General features: G+C 38.3%; 1 protein-coding gene across 2 annotated transcripts in view; it reads right to left on the bottom strand.

The window, feature by feature from the left end:
• st6gal2b (ST6 beta-galactosamide alpha-2,6-sialyltranferase 2b) overlaps positions 1-23,238 on the bottom strand; it is a 37,389-nt gene extending 14,151 nt beyond the window's left edge. Inside the window, exons 1-6 of one of the 2 annotated variants that reach the window (XM_048200519.1) lie at positions 22,772-23,238; positions 18,026-18,108; positions 9,436-10,155; positions 2,376-2,473; positions 2,181-2,282; positions 126-300 (exon numbers count right to left, since the gene is read on the bottom strand). In XM_048200519.1, coding sequence (XP_048056476.1) covers positions 126-300; positions 2,181-2,282; positions 2,376-2,473; positions 9,436-10,147 — 1,087 coding nt within the window. In that variant the 5' untranslated portion in view covers positions 10,148-10,155; positions 18,026-18,108; positions 22,772-23,238. The remainder of the gene's footprint in view (positions 1-125; positions 301-2,180; positions 2,283-2,375; positions 2,474-9,435; positions 10,156-18,025; positions 18,109-22,771) is intronic. The other variant, XM_048200518.1, reaches the window with a different exon arrangement.
• Positions 23,239-24,718: the final 1,480 nt, after the last annotated feature.

The raw sequence follows: 24,718 nt of genomic DNA, 5'->3' as shown, positions 1-24,718 counted from the left end.
GCATGGCAAATCTCTCAAAAATTACTGTCACAACATGTGGCATAACAATTTTCTTGAGTGCAAGGATCAAAAAGAGGATAGATTGTGTGTCTATGTATGAATATGTAAATGATGAAAAGACTCACCTATAAATCCTGAGGAAGGAGGGTTCGGTTGAATGTTCTCCCGTGTGTTGCTTTGCACAATATCCCAAAGTTTCCAGATAAAAGAAGGATGCAGGATATAAAAGGGCTGCTCAGGGAATTTCTTCCTGTGATTTATGTATGGAGTAAAAAGGTCATAATCGGGACGCAGGTACCACTGTGAACATTGGGAAAACAGGAAAACATTGTGTTAGAAATAAAGTCCTAACACTTAGTTGCATGGTTTGATAAAAGGTCAATGACATGATGCTCATATGCAGCTCCATACGCAACAAACTGCGATGCACTGTGTATTCTGACACCTGTCTATCAGAACCAGCATTACCTTCTTGAGCAATTTGAGCTACGGTAGCTTGTCTGTTGGATCGGACCACACGGGCCAGCCATCGATGAGCCTCGGCCGCCCATGACCCTGTCGCCGGTTCACCACTGTTCCTTCCTTGGAGCATTTTTGATAGACACTGACCACTGCAGACCAGGAACACCCCACAAGAGCTGCAGTTTTGGAGATGCTCTGACCCAGTCGTCTAGCCATCAATTTGGCCCTTGTCAAACTCGCTCAAATCCGCTTGCCCATTTTTCCTGCTTCTACAAAATGTTAACTTGCTGCCTAATATATCCACCCACTAACAGGTGCCGTGATGAAGAGATGATCAGTGTTATTCACTTCATCTGTCAAAACGATCCCCATTCACACGGATCTGTGATGACGACTAAAAACGCTGTATTAAGCTGCCAGGCCAGTAGTTGGCCATGACACTTTGATATGAAGAAAAGTAAAGAAAAACTATGCACCTATAGACTGAACGTGTAATATGCATATGCATTACGTCTCTGTTTTCACAAAGTTTTTGTAGTTTGCACGGAGATAATAACAGTACTGTTTTCAAAAACTTGCACTTTGAAACTCGGTTGTTGTCGTGTAAATGAACAGCCAAAACACCTAAAAAGTGTTTATTTTTAGTTGAAAATTGTGTTGTGTAAAAAATGCTGTTCTTACTTTAGAGTTTTTGTCTTGTTTCTAGTCAAAATATCTTAAAGTTCTTAAATCAAGAAGCATTTTCTTGACAAGTAAAAATTATTTTCTTGTTTTCAGGAAAAATAAGTCAAAATTAAGTGAGTTTTTTCCTTAAAACAAGCAAAATAATCTTATATCAAACCAAAAATAAGCTATATAATCTTGTTTTCAGTTTGGACTAAGATTATTTTACTTACCCCACTGGCAGATTATTTAGCTTGTTTTAAGGAAAAACTCACTTAATTTTGACTTATTTTTCCTAAAAACAAGAAAATAATTTTTACTTGTCAAGAAAATGCTTCTTGATTTAAGAACTTTTATATATTTGGACTGGAAACAAGACAAAAATTCTAAGTAAGAACAGCATTTTTTGCAGTGTAAGGAACTAAACTGAAGGAAACACAGGAACAAACAATGAAACTAAATGTGTAAAATATTAATTACACGTCTGCAAAAGATTTTACTATCATATAGTCCCAAGTCAAAGGACCTTTTTCTTCCTACTCTGTTTGGTCGTCATGTTTGTATGCCTCTCAAATTTGCTACTCTAGCGAAAATATCAGGCATTCTTCTTACGTCCACCACTTTTTGATTTCATTCTCAGTCAGTGAAGCACAACCATAGATCTAATCATTATAAATGATTCCTCTGCTGGCCATTAGGCTGATAATGTCAACTCTATACCTTCAAAGTCACCCTGCTCCTGCCTTACCAAATATGTATTTCAAGAAAGAAAACTAGTAAGAAAACTACACAAAAATCAGGGCTGAATAGCATAGCGTTTCTGACAGATTCTCTATGACAGTGTTTCCCAACCCTGTTCCTGGAGGCACACCAACACTACACATTTTCCAACTCTTCCTAATCAAACACACCTGATTCAACTCATCAGCTCATTAGTAGAGACTCCAAGACCTGAAATATATGGGCCAGATAAGGGAGACATCCAAAATGTGCACTGTTGGTGTGCCTCCAGGAACAGGGTTGGGAAACACTGCTCTATGATATGATTTTCATACCTTTTTCAGGTCAATGTTATAAGGAGCAGGATCCCAGGCTACCAAGGTAATGTTCTTATAGAGCAAACTGCTGCTGAATCTGTGTTTGGGGTTTGCTAGAATCTGATAAAAAACAAAACAGACATCTCTATTTAGTCCGTGCACACAGCGAGACAGGGAATGAGTCAGAGGGTGAAGGTTTGTGTCTGCGATGACCTGAGAGTTCATGATTCGAATGGTTGTCTTGCTGCCCACGTCTCTTTTATAGCCCTTGGAGGGTGCAGCATTGAAACGCAGCACAGCATCATGGGAATCTAGAATGGCAAAAACAACAGTCAATCAAAAGTGCCAGTTACATTTTGAAGGCAGAACACATGTTGACCTTTTGTGAAAATATGGGGTAGATGGAGTAAATTGTCACAGTGGAACCTGTCATTACACAGCACTAAATGCCTTTTCAGCTACTGTGAATTTAAAGAGTATAATTATAAATCATACATAATGTCAGTTCCTTGTTTTGATCAACACATACTTTAATTAAAGGTGCATTAAGCGATTTCTGAGAAATGCTGTTGAAAGTGGATCGGACTGAACACCACAACACATTTGTAGCCAATCAGCAGTAGGGGGCGTGTCCACTCATGATGGGGAGGAGTGAACCAGTCAGCACTAGGGGGCGTGTCCACCCATTATGGGGGAGGAGAGAGTGAACCAATCAGCACTAGGGGGCGTGTCCACCCATTATGGGGGAGGAGAGAGAGTGAGCGAGAGGCTTAACCCAGGGGTTGAGTTATTTAGCGCAAGCTTTTAGCGCCCTCTTCAGGAGAAAGCAGTGCAGCTCCGTCAAATTAGTGCATGTCTTTGGTAAAATACAGGTTTGTGGAGATTTCATTTTATCTAAAAATTCATTATTGTTCTGTATATTGTTTAATTTTATGCAAAGCAACATATAGGGCCGCGATGTGAGTCTTAAACGAGTGTCGCATCAGTCTTTTCACATGATGGAAATGCCTGAATTTTATTAAAAAAAGATACAGAATATAAACACATACCCCCGGTTTCACAAACAAGGCTTAAGCTAGTCCTAGACTAAAATACATGTTTGAGCTGCTTTAACCGAAAGGAACTTGCACTGACATATCTTAAAATATGTTAGAGCCATTGTTTTGTCTCAAGATGCACACCAGTAATGTTTTTTTCTAGGGTACATTTATAAAAGCTACTTAAATACCCTAATTGAACTAAGACCTAATCCTGGCTTAGTCTAAGTCCTGTCTGTGAAACCGGGCCATAGGATTTAAAAAATATGTTCTCAGAATTGTACAATGATTATTTATGGACAGGTTATGGAGTCAGTCACATCATTTTTCGGCTACGAGTGAAACGCAGGCAGCGGTCTGAAGTTATCAGTTCCCCGCCGAACGCAAGTCATCTCCGGCACGAGATCCGGCATGGAAAAAGGACAACAGAGACTGGTCAATTACAGTACACTTGAATTACTTCTAAATGTTTAATTTTTACTTCTAATATTTATTAATCAAGCTTAAATGTAGGCAATATGTATTAAAAACAATGCTATACTATAAAATATGATTGAAAATAAAGGAATTATCATGCAAACCAGTGGTTGCGTGGAGTATTTAAAACGTTTAAAGGATTTAATTTAATCTGTAAACATTAATTCATGTATGAACTAAAAGATAAGCTACTATTATAGTAAAAATGAATCAACCCATTATGCTGGGTTAAATCAACAACCCAATTTGCTGGGTAAAAAACCCCAACATGTGTTCTGTCCTATATTTACCCAGGCCTTGGGTTGTTTTTAACCCAGTGTTTTTTTTAGAGTGTATACTCTTGTGCACTGTATGTTTGTTTTTTGTTCTTCCTTGTCATTTGTTCATCATCTTCAATTTATTTTTCATAAAGCATTATTTTGCTTTGCTTAAGCTTTGATAAAGGGCTCTTGCTTTGTGTTTGTGCATTTTGGGGGCGGAGCATTGAAGGGAGGGGTGTGTTTGTGCTTATTTTGCATAATAAACTAAAACTTGCCCTGACATGATCTGACCTTGCCAGTTTAATTCTTAATTTAATTCTAATTCTTAATTCTTCTTAAGGATTTTAGCATTTGAAACCAACATACTCTAAAACAAGCATGTGCTATTGGACATCTGACACAAAACCACAGTTATTGAGATCATGTGTGATTTGAAAATTATTGTTTTAAAAAAAAAAAAAAAAAAAAAAAAACCACACTTGTATTCATTAGTTGAATCAGACTGCACAGTGTTATGGCCAATTTATTATCATAAGAAATTGCTCCCTCTAGTGTTGTAAGGCAAATCCTATCATATTAATGTGCAGGAGCCTGATGTACAGGTGTATAGGATTTTTCTTCTGTTATGTCTCTAGTAAACTGAGTAATTCCTTATTCATTGACCTGAATAATCAAAACAACTATCTACAGTGCATTATCTTCTTCCATCAATATCTTTCACATGCAAGACATTCAATCGCCACTAGAAGGCAGCAAAATACAATTCACTAACATCTAGCAAAAGAAACCATTTTATCTAGACTCACAAACTTTCACTTTATTGGTAATGTAAGCAAAACTAATTTTACAATCAAATAAACCACTCTTGAATTAGTAAATGTAAAATGTTTTGAGTTTACAACACAAGCTACTGCTGTAAGTTTCTAGGCAAGTCTAGACCTAAAACATAAGTTCCAATGTCCAGTTTCCAAACCAGTTTAATAGAAAGTCCAATAAGACAAAAACATGTAAGGACAACGTGATAGCAGTGCTCTCCTTCTTTTTGACAATGAAGCAGGGCAATGCTATTCAGGGGCTTCTAGAGAACAGGGAGCGCTGCTATAATGCTTATCTGCCATTGGCTGTCAGCCGCTGCAGTATTCATGTTCCAACACATTCAACAATTAGACCTTGTGCATCAATGTCTCTATTCAACAGCAGACCAAATCAAGGACTAACATGGAGAAAAAAGAAAAGAAACAAGAGAGAGAGAGAGAGAGACGATGCATTGAGTGGAAGAAATTGAATGAGGGAGTGAAAGTAGAAGCAAGAGAGAGAGAGCAACTATCAAAACAAGACAAGAAAGTGGCTATCTGGCTAATAAAAAGTCTGAGACCTTAACCAACCTTTGTGTGTGAATGAGTGTCACAGTTATCTTTCATGGACTTTCAGTTTGTTTTCATTAATCATGCATCTCTTTGTCTTTGCTTCCCGCCACTCATCAGTTCCGCTGGACACTAATCTTGTACGTCATTCAATTCATTATCTCTGTGTATTTAGTTCCTCTGTTTTCAGTGTTTGGTTGTCAGTTGATGTTCATGCCTGCCTTCTTGTTAATAAAACAATGTTTATATTTGATAATCCCATCTTCAGTCTTTAATGAATCTTTGCTGAAAAAACGTTACCCAAAACTTTTGAATAGTAGAGTATTGCCACAAAAATCTTAAGCAGTAAAAGCTGTTTTCTACGGAAGAGGATTAGGGCCAAGCAATAATAAAAAAAAATAAAACCATCTCGAGATTAAAGATGTTAAATTACGAGAAAAAAACTTGTTAAATTTCGAGAAAAAAGTCGAGATAAAATGTTGAGAATACACTCATAAAGTCATTAAATCACGAGAAAAAAGTCATTAAATTATGAGAACAAATTCGTAATTTAACAAATTTGTTCTCGTAATTTAACGACTTTTTTCTCGTAATTTAATGACTTTATTCTCAACATTTTATCTCGACTTTTTTCTCGAAATGTAACGAATTTGTTCTCATAATTTAACGACTTTTTTCTCGTAATTTAATTACTTTACTCAACATTTTATCTCAACTTTTTTCCTCGAAATTTAACTAGTTTTTTTCTCGTAATTTAACAAGTTTATTCTCAACATTTTATCTCGACTTTTTTCTCGAAATTTAACGAAATTTTTCTCGTAATTTAATGACTTTATTCTCAACATTTTCTCTCAACTTTTTTCTCGAAATTTAAAGTTTTTTCTCGTAATTTAACGAGTTTATTCTCAACATTTTATCTCAACTTTTTTCTCGAAATTTAACGAATTTGTTCTCGTAATTTAACGACTTTTTTCTCGTAATTTAATGACTTTATTCTCAACATTTTATCTCAACTTTTTCTCGAAATTTAACGAATTTGTTCTCATAATTTAACGACTTTTTTCTCGTAATTTAATGACTTTATTCTCAACATTTTCATCTCGACTTTTTCCTCAAAATTTAACGAGTTTTTTTCTCGTAATTTAACGAGTTTATTCTCAACATTTTATCTCGACTTTTTTCTCGTAATTTAACGACTTTTTTCTCGTAATTTAACAAGTTTATTCTCAACATTTTATCTCAACTTTTTTTCTCAATTTAACGAATTTGTTCTCGTAATTTAACGACTTTTTTCTCGTAATTTAATGACTTTATTCTCAACATTTTATCTTGACTTTTTTCTCGAAATTTAACGAGTTTATTCTCAACATTTTATCTTGACTTTTTCTCGAAATTTAACGAGTTTATTCTCAACATTTTATCTCGACTTTTTTCTCGAAATTTAACGAGTTTATTCTCAACATTTTATCTCGACTTTTTTCTCGAAATTTAATGAGTTTATTCTCAACATTTTATCTTGACTTTTTTCTCGAAATTTAACGAGTTTATTCTCAATATTTTATCTTGACTTTTTTCTCGAAATTTAACGAGTTTATTCTCAACATTTTAACTCGACTTTTTTCTCGAAATTTAACGAGTTTATTCTCAACATTTTATCTCGACTTTTTTCTCGAAATTTAACGAATTTGTTCTCGTAATTTAACGAATTTGTTCTCGTAATTTAACGAATTTGTTCTCGTAATTTAACGAGTTTTTTCTCGTAATTTAATGACTTTATTCTCAACATTTTCATCTCGACTTTTTCCTCAAAATTTAACGAGTTTTTTTCTCGTAATTTAACGAGTTTATTCTCAACATTTTATCTCGACTTTTTTCTTGAAATTTAACAACTTTAATCTCGAGATGGTTTTATTTTTTTATTATTGCTTGTCCCTAATCCTCTTCCGTAGTTTTCAACAATAATAATAAGAAATGATTTTTAAGCACCAAATCAGCATATGAGATTGATTTCTGAAGGATCATGTGACACTGACAACTGGAGTAATGGCTGGTGAAAATTTCATATTGCCATCAGAGGTGTGGAAAATACATTTTTAAAGGTCCCATGGCATGAAAATTTCACTTTATGAGATTTTTTAACATTAATATGAGTTCCCCTAGCCAGGGCTCTGAACCGGTTCAAGGAACGAAAACGAAAACCGGAAACGAACGAAATTTTGACCGGAACATAACCAGAAACGGAAACGAAATCAAATTTAATCGTTCTGAACAGAAACGGTAATTTGAAATGGCCATTAACCGGTTAATAACGTTATTTTATCGTTCCGTTTAATATTCTGATTTGGCAGTCAACCAATCACGAATTCAAATAGTACAGCCTATGCAAATGTGACGCTGACGCATCCAAAGTGTGTGAAATGCCCACGCTCAAGCTCTACAGTGAGATGCCCGCGCTGACGCGCTCACTGTCAAGTCATCATGATTAGGTAAATTACAATGGCAATGCCCTGGCATTAGTTTTTCCGATGATATATGTCACCAACCGTCAAGTATTAGGCCTATTTAAGTGAAAATGAATGTCTAGTAATATGCAGTTTGTGTGTTCCTGAAACCAGCGAGTAGCTAGATACAATTTTCAACGTCACACCACGATCCGCAGCGCTTCTGTGAACGGAGAAAACTAGACCTACCTACATAACACACATAAAATAAAAGGGAATATTTAGGCCTATAGGCTACGTGAAATATTTCACTTAAATAATTAGGTCTACAGATTAACAAAACGAAAGTGTATTTGTGGCGCATAAAGATAGAAAAGGAAACATTCTGCTTGTTTTCGTTATTTGTGTGTTTTGTATGTTTGAATTATGTCTTGCTTTTATACAAAATTACAGCATATCAGAGACACATGCTCGCGCCGGCGCCGAGCCAACAATGTTGCTTAGATATAGCTAATATTAAAATAAAATACAATCAACCAACGCATGCTCAATAATTCTGTAATACTCTGCTGTTACACCACCGCATGATAATAACTGAACAAAGCTAAATAAATAATAGTTTAGCAGCATACGTATTCGTGCCGAATGAGAAAGGTAGGTTACCAAAATTAATTCTTTTGCAAAGTACTAAATAAACCTGTTTCTCGCCTTGATCAATAGAAGCAGGCGTTAAAAAAGTATTTTTATTTTTTTTATTCACGTTTATATAGCTAGCCTAGTCCAACTGTTAATTTTAGAGGTTTTGTTGTGGAGTAGGCAATGGGCAGTTTTAAATTTATGTTTACAAACATAAAAGGTGTAGACTAATAATGTAATATAATAAATTGCATTATAGGACGGACTTTTTTTTTCCTCTCAGACGTCGGTATTTTTAACCAGCAAACATTAAAATATCTTGAAAAAAATAGGCTACTTTAATTTATAAACCATTGTTTTTCCTTTTGTTTAGTCGCTGAAAAAGATTGCAACGGCAAATTCTTTGTTTTTTAATAAATAAAATGCATCATTATTATTATTAAGGTGCAGAAAAAAATTAAAAATAACTTATTAACCATTTTTTCCAAACCGGTTTCGGATTTATAATACAGATGGAACAGAAACGTTAAAATACTGGGTCAAATTTTTTTTCTTTTTAAGCTCTGCCCCTAAATATGGTCACTTGAACGATGGGTGTAAACTGCGTGTCTAGAAAATGAAAGCGAGCCATTGCTTCCCCAATGTCGTCACATCCACTGAGACACATCAACATTAGCGCATGATGATAATAACTGTACCGTAAACCAACTAAAGCCGCAAGCTAACCATTCGGTTAAGCAACTTCTTCATCAGCCACACCCACCCCCACCTTGCCCCGCCTCTCTCCTCCTCATTAGCATTTAAAGCTACAGACACAGAAATGGCACGTCCTGAGGAAAGCTCATTGTGGGCCTGGCTCATACTGGCTGAAATTCTGCACCAAGGCTGAATTTCAGGAAAGAGACTTCAGATACGGTACAAGGGACCACTTTGGCCTATATAAAAGCATCCAAAAAGTAGCATGTCATGGGACCTTTAAATGAGTGAGCATTAAAGATTTTCAAACCTATGACAGGTTGTGTGTAGCCATATATGCATATTATCCCTGCCCAACTCACCAATTTCAAGCCCCAGTGATGAGTTAAGAATCGCCCCTGCTGAAGTCACCACGGCACATGTCCTGTACGCCCGCTGCAGTCGAGGAGGAACCAGCTGTTGAAAACCTAGGCGAGCGAAGGGCTGTTCAGTGCCATCCAGAGTCCTGAGCTGAGCTTGCTCTTTCATCTGACACAGTATCTCCTCCCTACCCTTGTTTGCTTTACGTTGGCCTTTGTAGTGAACTTTGTGCTTATTAGAGTAAACATGGTCCTTGACGGCTTCCTGTAGTCGTTGGCTTAGCAATTTGTAGGACACCTGTCCCTTCCACAGACCACGGACCACCGACCAGGAAAAGTCCGTTTCAGGAGGCTTAATCTCCGGCTGACGTTTGCCAAAATCTCTGAAATGAAACTCTTTTCTAGTGCGACGAGGTTGAAACACTTGCCTGCGCTGGAAAGGACCCCTCCTCTCCGCAAACAAATCCCAGCGAGCATTACGGGACGCCATGATGGCCCGGGAACTACGCTGAACATGGGATTGAGATTCAGAGTTGAGGAGGGAAGTCGTCCTATGGGACTGGTTCACCTGGGATTCAGTGAAGTAGGAAAAGACTAGAAAGAAGAGCAGCATCCAGACCAGCAGGAACAGCAGGAAAGGTTTAGCAGACTTCTTCATGATATGCCGTAGGGACGGCAATAGAGAATCCTTGACTATCATCACCCTGTTCCACATCACTCACCCTGGAAGGAAACAGAAAGGTGTGAGTTTGAGGGGAGAGTATGCTGAAGCAAAAATCACTGATATCATGTAGGGAAAGTGACCCTAATAAGTCCAATTTGTTTCACAGCAAATATATTTGTTACTGTCATTTTATTTGGAGCTATTCGAATGTTCACTTCCAGAGTTATTGGTGATCAAGTGTCGCTACTGTCTGACAGTCACTATAGAAGTTGTGCCAAAACCGTGCTGTTTTCTACTTCTTACATTCTTAAAGTCTATGGCAGAACCACTTGCAGGAAAATTATGAAATTTGGCACATAAATAGAGGACAGTGTGAACATTAACTACAGCAATTTTGGATTCTCTAACTTAATAGCGCCACCAACTGTTCAAATTGGCATTTACGTTTATGCTATCAACTTTTGAACCATAAAAAAATATATATTTTTTCTTCTCGATTCCTTGGCTCAAGATGAATTGACAAACTTTGTATGTGTCATTATCATTTAACACTGACCACACCATATTAATATGGTAACAGCGCCACTTATTGGTCAAAAGTGATAAGCAATTTAATCATATTAAAAGTTATTGTATTTGTGATTTTTCAGCCATTTTGACTAAAATAATCTAAAAATGTCTTTTATTACTCATTGTAGCTGTTGCTATGAACATCCCAGCCATGCTTGTACCTTTTTATGGCCTCTTAATTGCTGCTTGCATTTTTTCTTGGTATTTTAAAGCAATTCTATATTTAAAACAATTCATTTGAAGAGCATCTGTAGCAATAGCACAACACTATACTGGAAAGATGCTCACAAAGATCATTTAGATTCAGCAGAAAAAAAAGAAAAGAATAAAAACTATTGATAACCATGTTAAATGAAAATATTTAAGAATTTCTTAAGCCTATTGTTCTTTCTGTAATTATAATGTAGAAATACTGCTTTTTTCTGAATTGGGCTCAGAAGAACCAGTGCCATTGACCCATTTTGTTCTTTATAAACCTCATATAAACAACCATTACTGAATTCATAGGGCTCAGAACACTCTTTTAATTCATAAATTGCACCCACAATAAAAATATGGACATGCTAAGAAAAATTATTGTACAGGCCCTACATGTCTGCTCATTCTCTTCTCTCACCATTAACATTCAGTTCAGCATCTCCGTGTCTCCTATTTGAACAGTGTGCTTTATTTTGGTTCATGTTGCTTAGTTCTGCTTCAAATAGACTCTCTCTTCCTGGCTGCCTTGTTGCTTATGTCTAAATGTTGAGAATGACGCAGAGCCCATTTTAAATAAAGGATAATTCACTTCCTTTTGCTCCTTTGTGAATCTTGATGTCTGCAGATTTTAATCTCTTGTGAGTTTTGTACAATGTACAGTCTCTATACTTTACATGGATTTTCTGTCAAATCACACATCCCTTTCATTCTCTATTCTCAGATATCTGCTTCACACAATGAAGAAATCAATTTGATGTGCTGAAAATTGCTTTCATGTGGGCATATTGCTCTTGTTCCCAGTCTGTTCAGAGCAAAGTTAAAGAAGAAAACTGAAATACACAGAACAGAGTAAACTGGTCATCTATATAACAGCAATACATCCAAGAATTCAGAATATTCTTCTCGTTTTTCTTTTCTTTTTTGCACACATTTATCTTCTAAGCACTTCATCAGTGGATGATTTAGAGAGCAAAACACTCTATAGTGTGTAAGGACTTCAACTTTGCTGACCTTGAGACTGATACACCCGAGAGATTTTGCAAAAATTGATCTCTTTATGCTCAGCCTGGTAATGTCAAGTAAGATTACAAGCACAATAGCTCTCACTAACTCACAATAGCATAAATAACAGAGGTTATATTACAATTAAAGGATTAGTTCACCCAAAAATGAAAATTCTGTCGTTCCACACCTGTAAGATCTTTGTTCATCTTTGGAACACAAATTAATATCGTAATTTGTGTTCCGAAGATGAACGAAGGTCTTACGGGTGTGGAACGACATGAGGCTGAGTAATAAATGACAGAATTTTCATTTTTGGGTGAACTAACCCTTTAAGTCAGTGCAGTTGCAATCTCCATCTATTAACACATACTGTATGTATACACACTAAATTTTATAACAGGCAGGCTCTGGATCACAGTAATGTTTTCCTGCAGTTCTAGGTCTACAGTCCTAATTGCTGGCATTTCTAATAACTGACTGCCAGACACTGCTATTTGTTTTCAAACTGCAGGGGTCCAGACCATCATTAAAAAGAACACAGCAAACAACAGAGAGGAGTTACAGCTTCAGACAACTATCAATGAAACTATCACGAAGAAGAATGTTATAATTTTATATTCAGAGGCTTATTTTAGATTTTAATTTGGAGAAGGTATGTTGAATGTCATTTACCAAAGAGAAAAGTAAATGAGGGGATATTATACTAATATTTCAATCAGTGTTGAAACATATTTAGCCAGAAGCTTCAAAGAGCTTCGAAGTTAAAAAAAACATTAGAAGAGATGTAGCTCAACTGGGAAGAATAAATGGTAAATGTTTTTTCATATAATTGCATATTTAAAAGAATAGTTCAGTCAGAAATTAAAAATATGTCAATTTACTTCCTTATGTTGTTCTAAACCTGTAGGACTTTCTTTATTCTGTGTAATTGTGATTTTTTTTGTAGTATATCTTGGATGGACAGATTTTTAGAGAACAACAACTTAAACATCAATGTGATGTGAAATATGGATAACCTATAATTCAGTCAGGACCACAATAACACATACAAATTATTATTGTTCATTTAAAACATTTGGTTTGGCGGTATATATGAGGGTTCAGCTTTATAATAAATTAATTTCAATAGGATATGCAAAAATCCCCTGGAACCATCAGCATGACATTGAAACAATGATGGCACACAAATTGTTTAGTGATGTATAGAAGATTGTATGGAGATGGCACATTAGGTGATATTCCAGGAATGCTTGGATGGCTTGCTTGAAAGGTAGGATGAGCAATTTCAGAGCGGCTAGCAACGGCAAGCTAACTTTGAAAGCATTAGATCCCACCCTCCCTTCAAAACGCTCTCCAAATCCACGCCTCATCCAAAACACATGAACGTGCAGGTCGCGCACAGCCAGAGCAGATTCAGCAAAGCGCCATGATGGCGTTAAATTACTTCATGTCTCAAAGCACATAACATTACAATCATAATGAACGTAAACAACTTACAAAGCTCTTACTTGTACCACCTGACTGCTGCAGATTAATTTTGTCGTTGATAGTGTTGACATAGAAATGCATTAATGCGAGTCTGAGGATGAACAGCTCAGAGTAGAACGGGTTGCCGTTTCTAAATTACGGTTACAACATGGCGTGAACGCGAATCATTGTTTTGATTCAGGAGGAACTGTGCTGTTTGTCTGTCAACACATTGCATCGCCTCAAACGCGCTCAGAGGTATGGAAATACACAATGATTGGACGAATGTTTTTTGGTTTGAGACTTCCACAGATGATATATGTGCATTTTTTAATATTTAGACCACTTCTATTAATGATTGCTATCAGGATGTGAAGAGAGTTTCAACCAGAATAACAAAGCATTTATTAAAATAATTGCCTACTCTACTTTTAATACAGCAAACTGAAACAGAGACAAAAAGGAGAACATGCAGCTATATGGAATAACGGGATACTGATGTCAAGGAAAGGGGTAGGGAGTGTTGATCATGAGCTTTGGCTAAGCTGAAGGCAAATAATTTTGTCATGTGTAGTGTATATACATGATGTAGATAGAAGAATCACAGTGATCAGACAGATTGAACAGTTGGTAGTCCTTACGTGGCCTGCCTAACGAACGCTTACACTAGATTACTTTGCACAAATCATACGTTTTGTCGTTTCTTTTTTGTATAATGATCACCAAACTGTGTAATTGACGGTTGTCCAAACCAATGGAATTCCACATTTTTACCGAGATTTGTGCACACCAATGTACCTCCCACAAAACTTAACTTAGAAGGAAAGACACTGCTCTAATCCCAAGACCAGAAAGACACGTTTTTTCCCCCTATGTGTTTCATTTAAAAACAGTGTTAAATAACATAAGGGCGAAAGGTTACCCGTATGCCAAGTATATCTGCCTGAGGTCAGAGTCTCTGTTTACTATTCAAAGTAATAATAACAGTGGTTTTAAATGATACTGAGGAAAGAAAATCAGGTGTATTACGGATGCTATTATTGTAACTGCTATGTGCCAGTAAACTGTATGTATTGTGTTTAACTTTATTGTTCAAAAGGTCAGAAATTAACAAGGGCTTGAAGCAAAAATGCTACAGATGACAGACTGCCATTATATTGACGAATGAAGTCTTTGGATAGATTAGAATGATGTGTCAATGGGATGCATTTTATTAATTATATGTCCTTACGTCAGAAATTGGGTCTGACTTTATATTAGGTGTCTTTAACTATGTACTAACATTTAACATTTAATCATTTAATACAATGCAATGCATTGTACATGCATTTTTTAGATTATACTTATATTTAAAAAATACCTGCATGTTATTACAGCTGTAATTATTTTTTGTAATCACATCTATTACACTATTCAGCCATCCCTTACACCTTAACCCATCTTTAAACTTCACCATAGCATCAAACCTGTCCCTAACCTTAACCATATCCCACCTCAATAGCAGCACAAGTTTTTTAATACAACATGAAAACAATAATTACATCAAGTAATAATCACATTAGTCTTCAAAGATATGTAAAACAATATCAATAACACTAAAAGGAGTGAATTGCTTCCTGTTTACCTCTATTTATTGTGATTTACTGTTATTTTACACAACAAAACCCCACAGGCTGTTTTTATGCGCTTTAAAGGGCATGTATTATGCACCTTTTCACAAGATGTAATATAAGTCAGAGACTTATGTCCCCAGAATGTGTCTGTGAAGTTTCAGCTCAAAATCCCCCACAGATCATTTATTATAGCTTGTCAAATTTGCCCCTATTTGGGTGTGAGCAAAAACACACCGGTTTTGTGTGTGTCCCTTTAAATGCAAATGAGCTGCTGCTCCCCGCCCCCTTTCCAGAAGAGGGCGGGGCTTTAACAGCTCAACAACAACAAAGCTGGAGAATCTCACGCAGCCAAAATGAGGATTGTCAGTAACGGTGTTCAGCCTTACATCGTTCAAACCGGAGTCGACACTGATGGAGAGACTCAGGAAGAAGTTACAACTTTTAGAATGAAACTGGGCATTTAGTGGATAAATGTGCTGGCCTTCGCAAATAAACATAGCATTTTTAATGTCTTGTCTTTACAGAAAACGTACACAAGTTTTCAAGAGAGTCTCCTGTTACACTGCTCTTTACCAACGTGTGGTTATAAAGTATATAAACAAGGTTAATTGAAAAATGTACTATCCATGTAGTAATAAAGATGTTTGCCGTCGTAATGATGACAGTAGCGCACACAAAAGTAGTAGTTAGCGAACACGCTGCATGCGTACCGCGCTCGAGCCCATCTCTTCCAATCGGGCCAGGAACGGTTAAACAAACTGCGCCCGGGCACGGTATGGAGCAATCACACTAGTCAAACAAACCGGGCTTTGGGGGTCAAATGCGCTCAGGCACGGTTGAGAATGTCTAGTGTGAGTACACCCTAAGGGCTCGTTTACACAGAACGTGTTTTTGCTTTGAAAAACGTGAGACGCGGGCAGTGGAATGGGTAAAAAAACGCAAGGTCTCGAGATGCATTTTTTAAAAGTTCAACTGATTTTAACTTGAGCGCTGCGTTTTTAGAACACCATAGTTGCGTCCCAAATGACGCACTATACACTATGCACTTATACACTATGCACTTATACACTATGTACTTGTGCACTATGCACTCATCCATGTAGTGCGTGAATTGTATAAGGTTATTTTGTCATTTAACAACGGAGTCCGATCCTCCCTTCCCCTCCGCTACGTAATTAAAGCTGCAACAGTTGAGTGCACGAAGTGTCCAACATTCCACACTTGGTTTTTTCCGTTAATTTAGGGCACCATCCGGGTATTTAAAGTGCACTTTTTCTTTTTGGAATTTTCAGTGTGAACGCACTACTGCACTATTTGTACTTAAAAACGTCATAGAATAGTGCACAAGTACGCGAATTGGGACGCACCTCATGTCATGCGCGAGATGCTGCAAAAGACACAAGACGTGAGCGCAACGGTTTTGCACATTTGTCTAGTGCATTTACATTGGAAAAGTAGCGCATTGGAATGGAAAAATACATACAAAAATACAGCTTTAACTGTACTTGTTGTGGAACTGGCTAACATGCACATTGACCGAAATGGCAATTTGCTCAAAAATCATAAAAAATAAACAGTGTGACACTTAATACTTCAGGAGGATCACGAACAGTTGATCCATCCTTGAGTACCAACTTTTTAGCAAAGCCTGCCTTGTATTGCCCCTCGTTCACAAAACAGTCTGGAGTGAAATGATTTGCGCAGACATAATTGTATTTAGGTAGATTTTGGGGAGCATTATATATTTTATAAAAATAAAACTAATCCACTGCGTCCTCAGTGGCTCAGATGGTGGGAGAAAATGAAGAGTCTTATGTTCAGTCTTACATCCAAAAACAGAACAGTAGGATTGCTTACGAGACATTGTTGGCTGAATGGCGGACAGCATACAACTCGCTGAGGGCGGAAACTTTTGTAATGCAGGACTGTCAGTCAGCAGCCGTGGGCGGAGCCACACTGCCAACACACATTTATGTCTAAACACCATGTAAAAATGGATTTTGCGTAATAGGTGCCCTTTAAAGCTTAAAAGCTTCATTGCCTGGCTATTCTTCTGTAATTGCATGGAAATACCGACCACCACATTTTTTTCTACACAAGAAAGAAAACCATACAGGTTTGGAAAAACATCAGGTTGAGTAAATAAAAGAATTATCAAAATAACTTCTCCTTCTTGCAACGAAATCCCTTCTCTTCTCTGAGGATGTGTTCATCGGCACAAGGGCGGACAACCTGTCACTCACATGAGATCAGAGCAATAGCAAACATTAATGATCCAATCCATTACCAATGGACAAAATCAATAAATTTTTTCTTGTTCGAGAAGTCGTTACACTTAGAAATACGTCACAAAATGTAAGAAAAATTATTGCAACTTTAGTTTCATGTCAACTAAAAAAAAAGCATGTGTGGTGTAGCCTAGTGTGAGAGATCCACGACTGGTTACATGTTTAAACCCTGCATCACCATTGCGCCACCGAGCTGATATCTACAAGCTCTGATATAATTTATGCAAATATGTGTTGTCAACTCTATTCATTTTAGCTCATGAAATTGTCTTTTTGGGTAATAATATCACCAAGCAATCAAACTGGTTGGGATCTACTGTTGTTAAATCTGCTAAAGGGAAACTTTCATACAAGACATGCAAAGAACCTTTTCTAATCATAGTTTTAGACACCCAAGAGCATTTGATAAGCTGCCTACTCATGCTACAAACACATACAAACACTTTCATGCTTAGTAAGTGTGGGAGTCAGGTGCACAATTCCAGCTTTATGCTGGCAATAATCACAAAGAGGTGAGCCAGTACAACCGTAGCACCCAAATATGCAAATCCTTCCTCAGTTCTTTTGTTTAATATCTCTTTTGCATCCAGTACACAAATTATTATAGTAAAGGTATCTTTGTGACAACCTGGTGTTGAGTGCCTTGCTCAAGGACACAAGGGTGATAAAGAAGAATTAATCTCATGTACCTCTCCTCTCACACCATGGGAGGAGAGGCACATGAGAAGCTGAGATCTTTAAACATTAGGCTACCACCATCACAAATTAGAGGATATAAATAATTTCACCTGCTGCCTCTTAGTCCTTCAAACTTGGCCTGTGTCCAATACCACTGAGAGAAACAAATGCCTACGCCAGCAAAGGCAATCCACTGTGGAGGAGAATTTTAAATCAGCAAAGCTTTTAAACACACTTAAGTAAACCTGCCAAGAAAGAAAAAAAAAGGAGAAGAAGAAAAAAAGCTTTTGCAATCCAAACAGAGGGTTTGTGTGTGACAGATCTATGCCAAAAGAAAAATTAACGAATGGAGACAGAATAAGGGCAAATTTTGATGGCAGAAGAACAAAACAAGTGCTCTTGAAATGAGGAACAAATAAACAATGCATAAATATATGCAGAAAATGGGAACACAAATTGCTTATTATTATTGCTATGATGGTCTTTGGTTCTTTTTGCTCTTTCTGCACCCAGACAACTGATCCAATGGTCTAACCAAAACTAGGATAGAATACTAAACATACCAGCACTCTTGCCAGACACAATCTGCAGCATCTGGCCAATCATCCTCAACTCTTGTGTAAGACACCAAATACATGTTGTACTCATTGCCAACAATCAATCAACAACCATATATATATATATATGATTGTTGAGGAAAAAATAAAATGTGGGTCAATGACGTGACGGGTCATTTTTTTTGTCCAAAGGCCTTAATAATAATAATAAACAGAGATATGACATCCAAAGTATAGTACAACTAGATCTCTTTTATTGAATCCAAAAGGTTTTAATTATATTTTGCTACATATAAACATATTTTAAAGATGTTGAAGTGTCAAAAGGTCATTCGGTTTAACCGTCCAAAGGCCAATACAGCCATTTCATTTGTGATTAAAATATCTTAAAATGTAATAAATGTAAATTTTTTTAATTCTGGCATGATTTTCTAACATCATATATCAACATAGTGCAAAATGATATTAAAATTACGTGCAGAAGTCATTGCTTTGTTATGAGAAAGAATGTCCGGAAAAATGAATTTCATTGATGTCATTCGGAGTAACCGATATAAAGGGACCATTTTGGATCAAGTCATGCGGTCAATATCATGTGACAGGATGTGACATCATTCAGACACATTCAAAGGACCACATGGTCATAAAGCAAAGTAACTAACTCTCTTTTAACTATTTGAAAAATTCATGTTTTCACTTGTTCATACGCATGTCCCGAAACATCAGGTCATTCGGTGCAACCGCTATAAAACATGGAAAATGTTGTAATATTTTAAAAACTTGTACTAAATATAAAATGTTTGATTGTCCTTTTGCTAGCTAGCTAGATATCAGCCTGTTATAGCATTGTTTGAAAATATCGTCATTCGGTTAAACCAAAAGTGTCATTCGGTAAAACCGAAATTTTGGTTAAACCAAATGACTTTTTAGTGACAAATTTTGTCCATATTGTAAAAAAAATGACAAAAGCAGTGTTAATTGATTATATAAAAAACACATAATCTCATTGTTAACACTTAATAAATCTTCAAAATTAATTATATCTCCATTATGTATATGTTACAGATCCCTTGTTCCCCTGGACTCCATTTCCCAGTATCCTCCTGTTTCCACACCTGCACTCACTTCCCTCGTCAGCTCCTCATCAGCACTCATCACCTGCACCTGGACTCTATTGTCAACACTCCCCATATATTGCACTCACTCCCTTCACTCCTCGTCCGTTCTCTGTTTGTGTTAGTGTTTTGTATGGTGTTCTCTGCCTTCGTTTATATTAAAGTATTGAATGTATTGTGGAAATCTGTATCTGCCTCATCTCTACACCAGCAAACGTAACAGAAGAACGGACCTTAAAACCGACTGGATTTTCCACAAAAAAAAAAAAAAAAAAGGAAAAAAAATGGAGACTTTCCCCGGCTCCCTGGATCCAGCTCCTCCAACGCCTCTCACCCTGACAGCCAGCGATCGCCTCATCGGGCTTCTGCAGGTAGGTCGTTCGCTGGAGAGGTATGTGGAGGAGTTCGTTGAGCTCGCTTATTTGTCTGACTGGCCTGAAGCAGTTTTGATCTCCCTGTTTTTGGATGGATTGGATGACGACACTATCCGTTTTGATGAACCTGTTTTTCGTTTCTCCTTAAGCGAAACTATCAATTTAATTTTGTGTTTAAATGGCTCCAAATTCTTCGTGGACACGGTTCAGGATAAGTGTTGTTGTCCAGTCCATCCAGAAACACGGTGGGCCGGGCCAGTCAGTCAATCTCCGTCTTCCTCCGCATACCCCTCCAACAAACGCCCTGCCTGCCCCACACGGAACCCACACTCCTCAACTGGGTCCCGTAGGCGGAGGAGGAGGAAGCAAGCTGCTCCAGTATCTCCAGAGCCCGCTCCAGTGTCTCCAGAGCCCGCTCCAGTGTCTCCAGAGCCCGCTCCAGTGTCTCCAGAGCCCGCTCCAGTATCTCCAGAGCCCGCTCCAGTATCTCCAGAGCCCGCTCCAGTATCTCCAGAGCCCGCTCCAGTATCTCCAGAGCCCGCTCCAGTATCTCCAGAGCCCGCTCCAGTATCTCCAGAGCCCGCTCCAGTTTCTCCAGAGCCCGCTCCAATCCCCACAGAGCCAGCTCCAGTGCCTGTGGGGATTTTAATTGTATTTGAGGGGATGAACTGGCCCTCAGCCCCAGCCGCCGAGCCAAGTTCTCCAGTCTCCGCCGCCGAGCAAGCAGCGCCAGTCTCCGCCGCCGAGCAAGCAGCGCCAGTCTCCGCCGCCGAGCAAGCAGCGCCAGTCTCCGCCGCCGAGCAAGCAGCGCCAGTCTCCGCCGCCGAGCAAGCAGCGCCAGTCTCCGCCGCCGAGCCAGCTGCTCCAATTATGAACTTTGTAAAGACTGTTTTCCCTCCCTGCCTCCCTCTCCCACCTCCATCCATTTATGTTTACACGGAACCTCCACCTCAAGCCCCCTCGCCCAGATCTCCACCTCGGACCTCTGGGCGATTACCTACACCCCGGCTCCAACCTCCCTCTGCTCCACCGTTACCCATCAGTCAACCAGCGTTACCAGTATCCATCCTGCCTCCACTCACACCTTGTGCACTCGTCAGCCTGCCCTTCCCTCTGGACTACACTCCTCCGTCTCCGCTCCGTCACTCCGTCCCTCAGTTTCAGTTGGCTTCCTCACTCCCCCCGGTGTTCTTTTTGTTGGCTGTCCTACTGCTTCCACTGCGGCCTTCTGGAGTCCCGGCTGCGCTTCGGTCGGCAGAGCCTTTGGTTCCGCCATCTCCCGCCGGTCCTTCTGCGCCGACTGGGCTTAACGGCGTGAGGACTTCAGCTCCTGACCCACCATGGCCGCCTTCGGCTCCTGACCCGCCATGGCGGCCCGCTGTACCTGACCCGCCATGTCTGCCCGCTGCACCTGACCCGCCATGTCTGCCTGCTGCATGTCTGCCCGCTGCACCTGACCCGCCATGGCTGCCCGCCGCACCTGACCCGCCATGGCCGCCCTCGGCTCCTGACCCGCCATGGCTTTTGAGCCCGCCCTGGAGACCTCCACTCCAGTCTACTCATCCCCCTGCTCCGGTTTGAGGTCTCCAGGGCGCCCGCCCCCCTCCCGGTTGTTACATCTACGGCGCGAGGACGCGCCTACCGGGAGGGGGAGGTACTGTTACAGATCCCTTGTTCCCCTGGACTCCATTTCCCAGTATCCTCCTGTTTCCACACCTGCACTCACTTCCCTCGTCAGCTCCTCATCAGCACTCATCACCTGCACCTGGACTCTATTGTCAACACTCCCCATATATTGCACTCACTCCCTTCACTCCTCGTCCGTTCTCTGTTTGTGTTAGTGTTTTGTATGGTGTTCTCTGCCTTCGTTTATATTAAAGTATTGAATGTATTGTGGAAATCCGTATCTGCCTCATCTCTACACCAGCAAACGTAACAGTATACACTTTTAAAAACCTTATTCATCAATGACCCCTGTAATGGCTAATGGTTTTTATGTGATGTCTAGGACAGATGTAATAAAAAAAAATATACATAAAATAAAAATATATACATTTATTACATTAAGATATTTTAATCACAAATGAAATGGCTGTATTGGCCTTTGGACGGTTAAACCGAATGACCTTTTGACACTTCAAAATCTTTAAAAAACCTTTATATGAAGCAAAATATAATTAAAACCTTTTGGATTCAATAAAAGAGATCAAGTTGTACTACCTTACATACTTTGAATGCCATATCTTTATTTATTATTATTATTATTAAGGACTTTTGACAAAAAAAAAAAAAATGGCATCATTGACCGACATACTGATAATCAAACAGTTTATTTTGCCTTTTTGCCAGGGACAAATAAAGTATAAAGTAAGTAAAGTGAAGTATGTAGAACCGGATGCAATCAAGGTCTCGGGATATACTTTGATCTTTTAAATCCACATGTAGAGTGAAGAGGTGGCTTGAAAATAAAAATATCAGTCCCTTTGAACTTTGTACATGGATGGTGGTTTTTAGATGCAGTTTTTTTCCTGTAAAGTAATTCAAACAGACAGCATAACCGAAACACTGCAGGAATCCTGCTAGATTACTATTTAAATACCACAGTCGTTTCAATGACAATGTGAAAGTAAATGAAAACTCCACTGCACATTTGTACCTGACTAATTACACATTCAGATTAAAACTGTAAACTAGTTTTAATTGTAAAAGCCTGATTACATATAAGGTCTTAAGACATAAAAGCAAAGTTCTGAATACAATAATCTGGCATACATAGATCTGTGTGGAAGGAAGCAGTAGTGTGCACTTACTGCAGCTGAAGACAGTTCGAGTCGCGCGGCTGCATTCCCCTCGCGCCGCTCCGTTTGTATTCAACAAAACTAAACAGTCATAAATGTCCAAATGTGAACATTAACTACACTAAAACGTTAATCCATTGTACCGTTACCTCGCCAGAGAACTGGACCAGAGCCGTTCTCTCTGTCATTACTTTCATCTTTGTCAGCTCGCTATTGCCTACGCAACCAGGATGTTATTGTCTCAAGTCACGCGCACTTCAGCACAAAACTCTGGGACCAGATCTAATGAGTGCAGAGAACTAAAGACAGACGACTACCGAATCATCCCAGTGTGTTTTCCCACGCCATTTCTTTTGCTCAAAATATGCAGAGTATCCAGTGCCAGAGCGCGCGATGTCTTTCCCGGCGCACACGCGGTGTCCGCTCTGATGCTCACTATTGTTCAGTGCGTTTACATCATCGGGGACGCGCGCTTCTTGGAGGGAACGTCACTGACTTAATGGTTTAAAATTACTAAAGCTTTGCAAATATTATAAAAAGCTCTTCACACACTGGTTCGTTTATTGAGCGAGTTAGTTTTATTGACTGATTGCTTGCTTGCTTGATTGACTGATGTGTGCATTTGAAGGTGGGGTCAGGTAAAACGGTGCACTTTTACTATGTACTTTTGGTACATTATATATATATATTTTTATATATATTGTGTTTTTTTTTTTGTGTTTTTAAATGGCATAGGCTAATTTCCCATCCCACAGGGATCAAACTTTATATGACAAAATTCAATTTATTTATCACAATTTAAAAGTAAGAATCATAACACTCCATGCCAAAAGATATGGATAAAATATGTATTAATTTCAAAATTATAATTGTTCGAATGTCACTATGAGGAAGGATTTGGAAGTAATTTGAAATGCATAATAAGGGACTTCAGCTTTTCTAAAGATCTGAAGTAAACAGCTAAAGTAAACTGTCACAATCAGTTTGCATAAGTTCAATTCAGTTCACATTTATTTGTATAGCGCTTTTCACAATACATATCGTTTCAAAGCAGCTTTACAAGCGTGTCAACATTACAATTTAGAGAATCTGGTATTGGAGGTGTAATGTATGTGGTTTCAGATATATAATCATGCAGTTAGCTAACAATGTAATAATTTAGGCAATTTAATTTACAATCACATGAACAGCCTTTTTCAAGTCCACCTTTTCTTAATTGGATTAAGATCTGCTGGGGAATCACAAAAATCTTCTTAAGGAAGAAGTTAAGAAAGTTCTTAAGACATTTGTAGGAATGCTCCTAATGCAATTCGAGAACATTTTATTGTTTTGGTCTTATCAGATTATGACAGGTCTGCTGAATAACTGTAAAAAAAAAATACCTTAAAGCCTGTATTTTTGCATTGCCTACAGATTACAGTAGCTAAGTGTGCACAAGGTTACTGCTGTGGCTTTAACCAGAATTCATCACTCGGTGTTGTGTTTTTAATGCGCCGTGACAAGTTAAGGGGATAGATCACCCAGAAATGAAAATTTTGTCATCATTTACTCACCCTCAAGTTGTTCAAACCTGTATAAATGTATTTGTTCTGCTGTACGCAAAGGTAGATATTTGGAAGAATGTTTGTAACCAAGCAGATCCCGATCCCAGATTGACTGCCATAGTATTTTTTCCCCCTACTATGGTAGTCAATGGGAGACGAGATCTGCTTGGTTACAAACATTCATCTTCCAATACCAGCAGCTGAAAAGCCTCCCCACACAATGACACCTCTTCCTACATGCTTCACAGCGCTAGAGATGCATTTATTATTATATTTCTCAGCAGATTCTTTAATGGCTTTTTAAGTAGTGCATTTGCTTAAATTTTGGTAATTTCCTGACCAATAATTTGTGGTTAAGACAACTAAAAGCTTACTGTTTAGTCCAAATTCACAGTACTTATAAGAGAATAATCAA

The sequence above is a fragment of the Megalobrama amblycephala genome, linkage group LG8 (genome assembly GCF_018812025.1).
Source record: "Megalobrama amblycephala isolate DHTTF-2021 linkage group LG8, ASM1881202v1, whole genome shotgun sequence".
NCBI lineage: Eukaryota > Metazoa > Chordata > Actinopteri > Cypriniformes > Xenocyprididae > Megalobrama > Megalobrama amblycephala.
This window is presented reverse-complemented; position numbering and strand designations above follow the sequence as displayed.